This window comes from Salvelinus sp. IW2-2015, linkage group LG20 (genome assembly GCF_002910315.2).
Source record: "Salvelinus sp. IW2-2015 linkage group LG20, ASM291031v2, whole genome shotgun sequence".
Taxonomy (NCBI): Eukaryota; Metazoa; Chordata; class Actinopteri; order Salmoniformes; family Salmonidae; genus Salvelinus; species Salvelinus sp. IW2-2015.
In genome coordinates, this window is record NC_036860.1 from 68,262,143 (window position 1) to 68,275,854 (window position 13,712).

The window sequence follows — 13,712 nt, forward strand, 5'->3', positions numbered from 1 at the left end:
CCTGAAAACTTGCCATACCGAGAAATTGTTTCTAAAATGGGAGGGAGGGATTCTTGTGCTGCAGGACGCCTGCAGAAACACCCATAATACTTGGATGGCTCCTTATCAACTCTGCCAGAGGCTCTGCCCCCAACAAGTAGAGCAGGGGGGACAGCGAGCACCCGTGTTTGTGCCCCGTCCCAAAGGGAATCTGTCAGAGTTCAGTCCGTTAGTCGTCACCATGGCATTTGGAAGAGAGTATAGGGACTTAATCCATTTAATAAAGTTTGGGCCCATATAGAACTTTTCTAAGACTGAGAACAGAAGGCGCCCTGTCGAACGCCTTCTCAGCATCCAGTGAAGCCAGCAGGACAGGGGTCTTCTGTGCGTTTACTTGATCAATAATATCAAAAAGACGGCAAATGATATCAGAAGAGTACCTGTCTCTAATAAATCCAGTTTGGTACGCTTTTATTATTTTGGGAAGAAGAGTGTTTAGTCTTTTGGCGAGCAATTTGGTAATTATTTTGTAGTGGAAATCCAACAAGCTTATGGGCCGGAATGACAATCAGGATAGAGGGTCTTTGTCTTTTTTGAGCAACACTGTAATGTGAGCTGTGTGCATAGAGTCTGGGAGAGCTCAGTTTTTGCAAAAATCATCCAGCATTGGCATGAAAATAGGGCTATTAGGTGGCATGGAGGTAATTGCCTCCAGGACCTCATCAGGATTGAAGCGGGAGTTTAGATCTTCTTGGTCGATCTCTGATAGTTTAGGTAGCGATATTCCCTCTAGGAAGGAATGGAGTATGTTTTCTCTCAGAAGTATATAGTTTGTAGTAAAAATCATGAAAAGTTAAATTGATCTTTTTTGGGTCATATGCGACCTCGTCCTCTGCTGTTCGGATAGCCATGATTGTACGCTCTGACTGCTCTTTTTTAAATTGGTAAGCAAGCAATCTACTAGGCCTATTGCTATACTCATGGTATTTCTGTTTAGTAAAGAAAACTTGTTTTAATCTTCCGAGTATAGTCCAAGTTCAGTTTGGCTTTGGCTGCTTTAAGTGCTGTCTGGGGATTGTTTATGTACTTTTTCACAGCGTTCCAGCTCCCTCTCAAGATCTAGCCTGTGTGCTTCCATTGCTTTTTTCTTTGAGGAAGTATATGCAATTACATGACCTCTTAGTGTGGCTTTGGCAGCGTCCCACATTGTGGCCGGAGAAACAGGAGAGTCTTTGTTGTCTTGTGTGTAGTTGTCTATCCATGTAGTTACTAATGTATGGAAGGCTTCGTTTGATAACATGGAGGTGTTGAATTTCCAGCTCTTTGACCTCAGAATGTTTTTGCAGAGGTCAAAGCGGAGGTGAACAAAGGCGTGATCTGAAAGTGCTATGGGTCCGATTGTACAAGTGGCTGAATTTCTGAAAATCTTTGGGATAGAAATGTAATCTATAAGGGAGTAGGTGTTATGGATATTAGAGTAGTATGTATAGTCCATAGATGAGCTATTAGTCTCTCTCCAGATATCTATCAGTCCCATCTCTTTAGTAAGAGAGTTCAACATCTTTGCAGATCTAGGATTTGTGGTGGGGACTTAAGATGATTTGTCCAGGGTTGGGTTGAGGGTACAATTAAAATCTCCAGCCAAAGGAAACACAATGCTCATTGAACAGGGTTATCATTTTCAACATGAAAACAGGACTATCTGTGTACTATATGTTTAAGATGGTAATTGGTTGCCCATACAGTGACCCAGCTATCAGAATAAATCTCCCCTCTGGATCAGATCTGTTTTTGTTAATTATGAATGGAACATGCTAATGGATAAGTATGGCTGTACCTCTACTGTTTGATTTGAAAGATGAGAAATACACCTGTCCCACCCAAGCTCTTCTGAGTTGAGCATGTTCGGCATCACAGAGGTATGTCTCTTGTAATAGTCCAATGTCTGCTTTTTCCTTTTTTTAGAGCACATAGTATCTTTTTCCGTATTATTGCATGACCTAGACATTTACATTTTACATTTAAGTCATTTAGCAGACGCTCTTATCCAGAGCGACTTACAAATTGGTGCATTCACCTTATGATATCCAGTGGAACAACCACTTTACAATAGTGCATCTAACTCTTTTAAGGGGGGGGGGGGGGGGGGGGGTAGAAGGATTACTTTATCCTATCTAGGTATTCCTTAAAGAGGTGGGGTTTCAGGTGTCTCCGGAAGGTGGTGATTGACTCCGCTGACCTGGCGTCGTGAGGGAGTTTGTTCCACCATTGGGGTGCCAGAGCAGCGAACAGTTTTGACTGGGCTGAGCGGGAACTGTACTTCCTCAGAGGTAGGGAGGCGAGCAGGCCAGAGGTGGATGAACGCAGTGCCCTTGTTTGGGTGTAGGGCCTGATCAGAGCCTGAAGGTACGGAGGTGCCGTTCCCCTCACAGCTCCGTAGGCAAGCACCATGGTCTTGTAGCGGATGCGAGCTTCAACTGGAAGCCAGTGGAGAGAGCGGAGGAGCGGGGTGACGTGAGAGAACTTGGGAAAGTTGAACACCAGACGGGCTGCGGCGTTCTGGATGAGTTGTAGGGGTTTAATGGCACAGGCAGGGAGCCCAGCCAACAGCGAGTTGCAGTAATCCAGACGGGAGATGACAAGTGCCTGGATTAGGACCTGCGCCGCTTCCTGCGTGAGGCAGGGTCGTACTCTGAGATGTTGTAGAGCATGAACCTACAGGAACGGGTCACCGCCTTGATGTTAGTTGAGAACGACAGGGTGTTGTCCAGGATCACGCAAGGTTCTTAGCACTCTGGGAGGAGGACACAATGAGTTGTCAACCGTGATGGCGAGATCATGGAACGGGCAGTCCTTCCCCGGGAGGAAGAGCAGCTCCGTCTTGCCGAGGTTCAGCTTGAGGTGGTGGTCCGTCATCCACACTGATATGTCTGCCAGACATGCAGAGATGCGATTCACACACCTGGTTATCAGAGGGGGGAAAGGGGAGATTAATTGTGTGTCGTCTGCATAGCAATGATAGGAGAGACCATGTGAGGATATGACAGAGCCAAGTGACTTGGTGTATAGCGAGAATAGGAGAGGGCCTAGAACAGAGCCCTGGGGACACCAGTGGTGAGAGCACGTGTTGCGGAGACAGATTCTCGCCACGCCACCTGGTAGGAGCGACCTGTCAGGTAGACAATCCAAGCGTGGGCCGCGCCGGAGATGCCCAGCTCGGAGAGGGTGGAGAGGAGGATATGATGGTTCACAGTATAAAGGCAGCCGATAGGTCTAGAGGATGAGAGCAGAGGAGAGAGAGTTAGCTTTAGCAGTGCGGAGCGCCTCCGTGACACAGAGAAGAGCAGTCTCAGTTGAATGACTAGTCTGAAACCTGACTGATTTGGATCAAGAAGGTCATTCTGAGAGAGATAGCAGGAGAGCTGGCCAAGGACGGCACGTTCAAGAGTTTTGAGAGAAAAGAAAGAAGGGATACTGGTCTGTAGTTGTTGACATCGGAGGGATCGAGTGTAGGTTTTTTCAGAAGGGGTGCAACTCTCGCTCTTTGAAGACGGAAGGGACGTAGCCAGCGGTCAAGGATGAGTTGATGAGCGAGGTGAGGTAAGGGAGAAGGTCTCCGGAAATGGTCTGGAGAAGAGAGGAGGGGATAGGGTCAAGCGGGCAGGTTGTTGGGCGGCCGCCGTCACAAGACGCGAGATTTCATCTGGAGAGAGAGGGGAGAAAGAGGTCAAAGCACGGGGTAGGGCAGTGTGAGCAGAACCAGCGGTGTCGTTTGACTTAGCAAACGAGGATCGGATGTCGTCGACCTTCTTTTCAAAATGGTTGACGAAGTCATCAGCAGGAGGGAGGAGGGGGAGGGGAGGGGAGGAGGATTCAGGAGGGAGAGAAGGTGGCAAAGAGCTTCCTAGGGTTAGAGGCAGATGCTTGGAATTTAGAGTGTAGAAATTGGCTTTAGCAGCAGAGACAGAAGAGGAGAATGTAGAGAGGAGGGAGTGAAAGGATGCCAGGTCCGCAGGGGGCGAGTTTTCCTCATTTCCGCTCGGCTGCCGGAGCCCTGTTCTGTGAGCTCGCAATGAGTCGTCGAGCCACGGAGCAGGAGGGGAGGACCGAGCCGGCCTGGAGGATAGGGGACATAGAGAGTCAAAGGATGCAGAAAGGGAGGAGAGGAGGGTTGAGGAGGCAAGAATCAGGAGATAGGTTGGAGAAGGTTTGAGCAGAGGGAAGAGATGATAGGATGGAAGAGGAGAGAGTAGCGGGGGAGAGAGAGCGAAGGTTGGGACGGCGCGATACCATCCGAGTAGGGGCAGTGTGGGAAGTGTTGGATGAGAGCGAGAGGGAAAAGGATACAAGGTAGTGGTCGGAGACTTGGAGGGAGTTGCAATGAGATTAGTGGAAGAACAGCATCTAGTAAAGATGAGGTCAAGCGTATTGCCTGCCTTGTGAGTAGGGGGGGAAGGTGAGAGGTTGAGGTCAAAAGAGGAGAGGAGTGGAAAGAAGGAGGCAGAGAGGAATGAGTCAAGGTAGACGTGGGGAGGTTAAAGTCACCCAGAACTGTGAGAGGTGAGCCATCCTAGGAAAGGAACTTATCAGGGCGTCAAGCTCATTGATGAACTCTCCAAGGAACCTGGAGGGCGATAAATGATAAGGATGTTAAGCTTGAAAGGGCTGGTAACTGTGACAGCATGGAATTCAAAGGAGGCGATAGACAGATGGTCAGGGGAGAAAGAGAGAATGTCCACTTGGGAGAGATGAGGATCCAGTGCCACCACCCGCTGACCAGAAGCTCTCGGGGTGTGCGAGAACACGTGGGCAGACGAGGAGAGAGCAGTAGGAGTAGCAGTGTTATCAGTGTAATCCATGTTTCCGTCAGTGCCAAGAAGTCGAGGGACTGGAGGGAAGCATAGGCTGAGATGAACTCTGCCTTGTTGGCCGCAGATCGGCAGTTCCAGAGGCTGCCTGAGACCTGGAACTCCACGTGGGTCGTGCGCGCTGGGACCACCAGGTTAGAGTAGCAGCGGCCACGCGGTGTGAAGCGTTTGATTGGTCTGTGCAGAGAGGAGAGAACAGGGATAGACAGACACATAGTTGACAGGCTACAGAAGAGGCTACGCTAATGCAAAGGAGATTGGAATGACAAGTGGACTACACGTCCTCGAATGTTCAGAAAGTTAAGCTTACGTTGCAAAAAAATCTTATTGACTAAAAATGATATAGTACTGCTGGCTGGTGAAATAGGCTAGCTAGCAGTGGCTGCGTTGTTGACTTTGTTTGAAAGTGTAGCTGGCTAGGTAACCTCTAACTGGCTAGGAAACCTCGACAATTACTCTAGACTACACAATTATCTTGGATACAAGACGGCTATGTAGCCAGCTAAGATCAAACAAATCAAACTGTTGTACTGTAATGAATGAAATGTAATACTACCTGTAATACTACCTGTGGAGCAAAGCGGAATGCAACTACTCGCTCCAAACCAAACCGGAAGTGCGTATCGTAGAGGGAGAGGCAATAGAAGTGTTGTTTCTTGTATTATTGTCTTTTGTGTCTTTAGAGGACTGCTTCACCTTAATGTCCCCTTTCCCTTTTCTTCTGTCCTTATTTTGTCCCACTTTGTCCCTTCTTTGTCCTTCTTCTCTTCTGTCAACTAGACACTCCTTGTTAGCTAGCTAGCTTCTTTCAGGAATGTCCCTAGCAACTGCCTAGCAACAGGTAAACAACTTAGCTAGCTAAGAAAACGGTATAATTTTATGAAAAATTGTTACTTTTTCAAAAGCCTTTCTTCTTTGTTTGCTGCTTGTTTGGTCTCCTATTCAGTTTGCAGTTTTCTTTTGATTTTTTTCGATGTACTTTACTCTAAAAAAACATTTAAATTTCAATATTTGTAGGAGCTCATCTTTTCAGCTGCTGCTGCTTAATTTGGAACTCCGGAACAATGACCATGGCTGTTCCATGTCAATAGATTTAAGGTTTTTAGTCAACGTCATCGAACAGTAATGGAACTCTAGTGCAAGTCATCTCTGGGTAAAGGTGGATAATAGTTACAGTTGCGATCACATAAAAGAAAAATAAATGGTGTACATAAAAGACCAATCTCTGAACACCCCAGCCGAGTTCCCAAACAACTCGACATATCCCGTTGGATCTATTACCCCCACGCTCAGTCTCAATTCTGTGTTCCGGGGGAAAAAAACGAAAAACCGTGAATAGTTAGCAACGTCTCCCCCTCCCCACCAAAGAAATGCCTCATCCTCTCCGCCCCACATTGAGTAAGTGACAACGTAGCCCCCTTCCAGAGGGAGAAAATAGAATCTATAGCCCAGCCTACACATACCTCCCCCAAGGGACATAGGGCTAATCGTTTGGACCAACAAAAAAAAGAAATGTTGGGGCAGATCCTTAAGAGGGATCTATAGGATAAGTTGTTCGTTTTAATGAAAACGTAATATCAACAGGATAAGGCCATAGGCATAAAATTAACACATTGAGCTTCTCGTTAGGTCTGTAAATGTGTCGTAATCGACAGCCTACAAATAATAATAAAATAATAATAAAAGGGAATTATAAGTAGGCTGAAACGTTAGTAGGCCTAGGTTATGCTATAGAGCCTATCCCTCTCAGCTAAAATAAAATGAATATAAATGGCTATATAGATGGCTATAATGACATTTAGCAGGGCGGGTGGTTCTTTGGATGGCGGCTATAAGTTGTCTTACCTCCTTTAGTAATAACAGTAATCACTTTTAGTCATTGGTCCATTTCTCAGTGACCAGGACTGTCCTTCAAAAAACGTTTTGCCTCTTCAGGAGTTTTGAAGTGTCGCAGGGCTCTTTGGTTAAGAAACCTGAGCTCGTTTGGGTATTTGAATCCCCTAAGATGCCTCGGTCAATGGAGTATTTCTTCAACTTGTCAAACTCTCGCCGCTTTCGGCGTATTCCAGCTGACAGGTCCTGGTGTAAAGTGAGTTTGGCGTTTCCCACTGTAATGGTGTTGATTTTCTCCCCCTGTAGGACTCGTTCCTTGTCGGTGAATCTCATGAAACGTATGGTGATTGGGCGCGGTGGTTGTCTGGCTGCTGGTGGGGGGCTCAGTGCTCGGTGAGCTCTCTCAAGTTCTATGGGCCTGTCGGTGGACAGGTGGAGCCACTCGGGAAGTTTGTCTTGCACGTAGCAGATTAGTGGCATGTTTCCCTCTTCTTTTTCACCCAGATTTAATAGAACACAATTATTCCTTCGCCCCCTGTTTTCCAGGTTCTCTGTTTTCTCTTCCAGATGCTCTATTTTCTTTTTAACATATGCTATTGTTTCCATGGCGTCTGTCAGTGAGTTTTCCATGGATAGGATTCGCCCCTCTGCCTCATCCAGGCGCCCCGCGTTGATGGTTATCTTATTGTTGATGTCAGGCAAAGCATTTTCCAGGGTTGTCACCTTGCCCCCTATCGCACTGAGCTGAGAGTTAATGCCATCTAATTTGATGTTGAGTTCTGTACGTTGGGATCTCAGCCCAGAAAGGATGTCTTCAACAGAGTGCGAGGTTGGCATTTGTTGGGCCTCGGGGGGGTCCTATTGCTCCTGGCTAATGGCGGTGGGCTTTTTCTGAAGCTAGCTGCTTCTTGGAGGCTAACGACTTGTGCAGAGCTCTTAGTTCATGCGGCCATCTCGTTCAAGGGTCACGTGATCCCCGGGTGCCATTTTTGACACAGACGCTGTGTAGTACATGTGTAGTGTAATACTTACCGAAGGCTGAACAGGCTGTGGCTCTGTGCTGTCCTGAGATGGGTCACCCTGCGTACCCTCTGTTTTCTCTCTCAGCCTCTGATTCAACTGGGGGGGGGGGAATGGGATGGTGGAAAGCCACACGTTATAAGTATGTATATTTTGTACTCACATATAAATTGGGTTATGAAATCATGACTCAGCGACAGAGAGCGAGACAGAGAGAACGAGAGAGACACAGACAGATACAGACAGAGAGTGAGTCCTCGTTGACCTTACCCCGTTCACCCAGTGGAGCAGGGTGTTCTCCCAGCTGGCTCCTCCCACTCCACCCAGAAGCTCCTCCCCTGCCGCCGCACAGGACATCCTCACTGCGCTCACCATCTCCATGGCGCCCAACGACATCAGGGCATCCATCACCGCCAGGTGGGCACTCTGCACCAATCACAGCAAAGTGAACAGGAAAGTGTCAGCATTGGAACAGTCAGGGGAGGTAGCTGTGGGATTGGCTGGCTGGCCACCAAACCCAGATGACATGTATTACAGCATCCATCAATTATGGCTAATGCAATAACAGTGCACTATGTAGGGAATAGAGTGCCATTTGGAACACAAACTCAGACTGCTCTGACAAAGCATGGTCCATGTTAATGTGGCAGAGCTAGTGAGATGAGATCACACCAGGCTGCAGTATGGAAGGTGCTCCGGTCAATACTACATCCAGCCACTAGGGGACTCCAAGAACCACAGCTCTGAGTCAGCAGAAAGCGTGGTAGTGACCAGAGGAGAGGAGTAAAGAAGTGAGAGCTTGTCTGAGTGAACTTTGGAACATCTGTGCTATCACGATAACAGCCCTTTTTACTCTGTGTACTTTCTCCTCTCTGCCCCTTCACTGTATACTTTCTCTTTCTTCCTCCTCATCATTGTGTGTGTGTGTGTTTTCTCCCTCCTCTCTGCTATGAGATATGGCAGCATGACTCATGGATGACAGGTTGCAGGATACAGTTTGGTTCTGTACAGTGTTGTTCTGTAATCAACTCACTAGGGATGGCTGTGTGTGTGTGTGTGTGTGTGTGTGTGTGTGTGTGTGTGTGTGTGTGTGTGTGTGTGAGAGAGAGAGAGAGAAACAAACACACAGAAAAAAACACATTCATATGACATCGCAATCTGAGAGAGAGAGAGAGTGCAAAACTATACACTCAAAACCCCTTTCACACCAACACACCCATACAATATAGTGTATCAAATTACACAACATAAAAAGGGCACAACAATAGCTTCCCTTGACACATCCCTAACTGAAACTGGGGTATTCACATTTCACATTTAAGTCATTTAGCAGACGCTCTTATCCAGAGCGACTTACAAATTGGAAAGTTCATACATATCCATCCTGGTCCCCCCGTGGGGAATGAACCCACAACCCTGGCGTTGCAAGCGCCATGCTCTACCAACTGAGCCACACGGGACCCGTTATGTCCAGCCAACCCCCAAGTGCAGGGTGCATTGCTTCTCTTCCTCTCCCTCTCCTTCTCTCATAGCCCAAAATCATGATAGTTCCATTTCTCAAAGCTAGCTAGAGCCCCAGTACCTTTTCTCATAGCCAAACTTATTAGTGCCTTTAGTTCTCATGGTCAAACCCATTACATTGCGCTCTCATGGCCAGAGCCCATTAAAACACACCAACAACATGATCAGCTCACTCAGGCGAGAGCTCCTTAGCACCCATAAGAGGGTTAGCTCGTTATCGGTCTAATGCTGCCTCCCTCCATGCTTACCATGGGGCTAGGTCAGGGATGGGCAACTTTGATGGGGTCGGGGTCCAAAAAAGTCCGAACTCATAATAAGGGGTGCAATTCTACACATTTTGCCATGGGGCGGAGAGAAGATTCTGCAATTTTATAACTCACTCAATGCAATTCTACTCATTTTTGAAACAGGGTGGAGAGAAATGTTTGCAGTTTTTTAATAAACTCAGCAAAAAAAGAAACTGCCCTTTTTCAAGACCTTGTCTTTCAAAGATAATTCGTAAAAATCCAAATAACTTCACAGATCTTCATTGTAAAGGGTTTATTAAAACACTGACTCCCATGCTTGTTCAATGAACCATAAACAGTTAATGAGCATAAACCTGTGGAACGGTCATTAAGACACTAACAGCTTATAGATGGTAGGCAATTAAGGTCCCAATTATGAAAACTTAGGACACTAAAGAGGCCTTTCTACTGACTCTGAAAAACACCAAAAGAAAGATGCCCAGGGTCCCTGCTCTACTGTGTGAACATGCCTTAGGCATGCTGCAAGGAGGCATGAGGACTGCAGATGTGGCCAGGGCAATAAATTGCCATGTCCGTACTGTGAGACGCCTAAGACAGCGCTACAGGGAGACAGGACGGACAGCTGATCTTCCTCGCAGTGGCAGACCACGTGTACCACCTGCACAGGATCGGTACATTTGAATATCAAATCTGCGGGACAGGTACAGGATGGCAACAACAACTGCCCGAGTTACACCAGGAACGCACAATCCCTCCATCAGTGCTCAGACTGTCCGCAATAGGCTGAGAGAGGCTGGACTGAGGGCTTGAAGGCCTGTTGTATATGGCAGGTCCTCACCAGACATCACCGGCAACAATGGTGGGCACAAACCCACTGTCGCTGGACCAGACGGGACTGGCAAAAAGTGCTCTTCACTGATGAGTCATGGTTTTGTCTCACCAGGGGTGATGGTCGGATTCGCGTTTATCGTCGAAGGAAGGAGCGTTACACCGAGGCCTGTACTCTGGAGCGGGATCGATTTGGAGGGTCCGTCATGTCTCAGGCGGTGTGTCACAGCATCATCGGACTGAGCTTGTTGTCATTGCAGGCAATCTCAACGCGGTGCGTTACAGGTAAGACATCCTGCTCCCTAACGTGGTACCCTTCCTGAAGGCTCATCCTGACATGACCCTCCAGCATGACATACGGCTCGTTCTGTGCGTGATTTCCTGCAAGACAGTAATGTCAGTGTTCTGCCATGGCCAGCGAACAGCCCGGATCCCATTGAGCACGTCTGGGACCTGTTGGATCGGAGGGGAGGGTTAGGGCCATTCCCCCCCAGAAATGTACGGGAATTTGCAGGTTCCTTGGTGGAAAAGTGGGGTAACATCTCACAGCAAGAATTGGCAAATCTGGTGCAGTCCATGAGAAGGAGATGCACTGCAGTACTTGTGGCCACACCAGATACTGACTGTTACTTTTGATTTTGACCCCCCCCTTTGTTCAGGGGCACATTATTCCATTTCTGTTAGTCACATGTCTGTGGAACTTGTTCAGTTTATGTCTCAGTTGTTGAATCTTGTTACGTTCATACAAATATTTACACATGTTAAGTTTGCTGAAAATAAACGCAGTTGAAAGTGGGAGGACGTTTCTTTTTTTCCCTGAGTTTATGATATCTGAATGAGACTAACAAAATCAATTKTGGGGCCCCCCCCCCCCCCCGGGATTTCAACCATGATAACAAGTTTACGTAGCTGGCCGCTAAACTAATTTAGCAATCAAAAAATGTTTAACTGACATAGGCTAATTGACTGACTAGAAGTGACTGACAATAGGAAAAACTGCAGATTTTTCGGGGAAATTGACCAGAGGGCCTTCAAAAGGCTGCCAGTTGGGGCAATGCTCTAAGTCTACAACTGCACACTGTGACTTGAACATACAAATCAAATTGTATTTGTCACATACACATGGTTATCAGATGTTAATGTGAGTGTAGCGAAATGCTTGTGCTTCTAGCTCCGACCATGCAGCAATATCTAACAAGTAATCTAACAATTTCCCAACAACCTTATACACACAAGTGTAAAGGAATGAATAAGAATATGTACATAAAAATATATGGATGAGCGATGGCCAAACGGCATAGGCAAGATGCAGTAGATGGTATAGAGTACAGTATATACATATGAGATGAGTAATGTAAACATTATATAAAGTGGCATTGTTTAAAGTGGCTAGTGATACATTTATTACATCCAATTTGTAATTATTAAAGTGGCTAGAGATTTGAGTCAGTATGTTGGCAGCAGCCACTCAATGTTAGTGATGGCTGTTTAACAGTCTGATGGCCTTGAGATAGAAGCTGTTATTCAGTCTCTCGGTCCCAGCTTTGATGCACCTGTACTGACCTTGCCTTCTGGATGATAGCGGGGTGAACAGGCAGTGGCTCGGGTGGTTGTTGTCCTTGATGATCTTTTTGGCCTTCCTGTGACAACGGGTGGTGTAGGTGTCCTGGAGGGCAGGTAGATTGCCCCCGGTGATGCGTTGTGCAGACCTCACTACCCTCTGGAGAGCCTTACGGTTGTGGGCGGAGCAGTTGCCGTACCAGGTGGTGATACAGCCCGACAGGATGCTCTTGATCTGTAAAGTTTGTGGGTGTTTTTGGTGACAAGCCGAATTTCTTCAGCCTCCTGAGGTTGAAGAGGCGCTGCTGCGCCTTCTTCACCACACTGTCTGTGTGGGTGGACCATTTCAGTTTGTCCGTGATGTGTACGCCGAGGAACTTAAAACTTTCCACCTCCACTGCTGTCCCGTCAATGTGGATAGGGGGCTGCTCCCTCTGCTGTTTCCTGAAGTCCACGATCATCTCCTTTGTTTTGTTGACGTTGAGTGGGTTTATTTTCCTGACACCACACTCCGAGAGCCCTGACCACCTTCCTGTAGGCCGTCTCGTCGTTGTTGGTAATCAAGCCTACCACTGTAGTGTCTTCTGCAAACTTGATGATTGAGTTGGAGGCGTGCATGGCCACTCAGTCATGGGTGAACAGGGAGTACAGGAGAGGGCTGAGAACACACCCTTGTGGGGCCCCAGTGTTGAAGATCAGTGGGGTGGAGATGTTTCCTACCCTCACCACCTGGGGGCGGCCCGTCAGGAAGTCCAGGACCCAGTTGCACAGGGCGGGGTCGAGACCCAGGGTCTCTAGCGTAATGACGAGTTTGGAGGGTACTATGGTGTTAAATGCCGAGCTGTAGTCGATGAACAGCATTCTTACATAGGTATTCCTCATGTCCAGATGGGTTAGGGCAGTGTGCAGTGTGATTGCGATTGCATGGTCTGTGGACCTATTGGGGCGGTAAGCAAATTGGAGTGGGTCTAGGGTGTCAGGTAGGGTGGAGGTGATATGGTCCTTGACTAGTCTCTCAAAGCACTTCATGATGACGGAAGTGAGTGCTACGGGGCGATAGTCATTTAGCTCAGTTACCTTAGCTTTCTTGGGAACAGGAACAACGGTGGCCCTCTTGAAGCATGTGGGAGCAGCAGACTGGGCTATGGATTGATTGAATACGTCCGTAAACACACAGTATAATGTAAATGCTTCCTCTCATACAGTGTTTCCCTTAACATTATAAAAACTAGGGAAAGACTCTGCCTTTAGGCATTTACCAGTGGGGCTGAGGAGGATTGAGGTAAGAATATTTATGAACATTCAAAATTGGACAAAAACAAACAAACTGAAGCAATAAGGTAATGCTTGCTTACTGCTTGCTGCTCCCATAAGTGTTCTTAATAAATATTTCAGGGACACAGACCACAGGTTCTGAGAAGTGGGCCTATAGAGGTACATGTAACCTCCACTGCTCGCCACCGGTTACTAGAACAACCTTTGACCCAGTTAGTAAAGTCAAAGATTTGTATAACTAATCCAAGATAGATGACAACCTGTCGTTTCCAATGGGAACAAATTAGTCATATTGACCAGAACAAGCAAGGAGATGGGCAGAGCCAAGCATGAGTTAGCGATATCCTATTGGTGCGTTCTAGCAGACATCTGCATATTTCCGTAAGGGAACACCTCCTCTGAAGTGTGCGTGTGCAATAACTCTTTTCGCCTTTGCACTCCTTCTAAACAACAATATATTTTTTAAACTTTTGCAAAGGGTAAAGTCTACAAAACTTAGTCCACTCTGTTCATAAAAAATTCTAGTTTTGGGAACAGAAAACTGTATTGAAATCAAATGTTTCATCGATAAGAAAATGTG

General features: G+C 47.0%; 1 protein-coding gene across 2 annotated transcripts in view; it reads right to left on the bottom strand.

Annotated features, from left to right (window-relative positions):
- Nucleotides 1–13,712, bottom strand: part of LOC111980363 (calmodulin-regulated spectrin-associated protein 3) — a 76,674-nt gene that overhangs the window by 23,210 nt on the left and 39,752 nt on the right. For both annotated transcript variants that reach the window (XM_024011083.1, XM_070449587.1), the window contains 2 exons: nt 7,971–8,126; nt 7,713–7,799 (listed from right to left, as the gene is read on the bottom strand). In XM_024011083.1, coding sequence (XP_023866851.1) covers nt 7,713–7,799; nt 7,971–8,126 — 243 coding nt within the window. The remainder of the gene's footprint in view (nt 1–7,712; nt 7,800–7,970; nt 8,127–13,712) is intronic.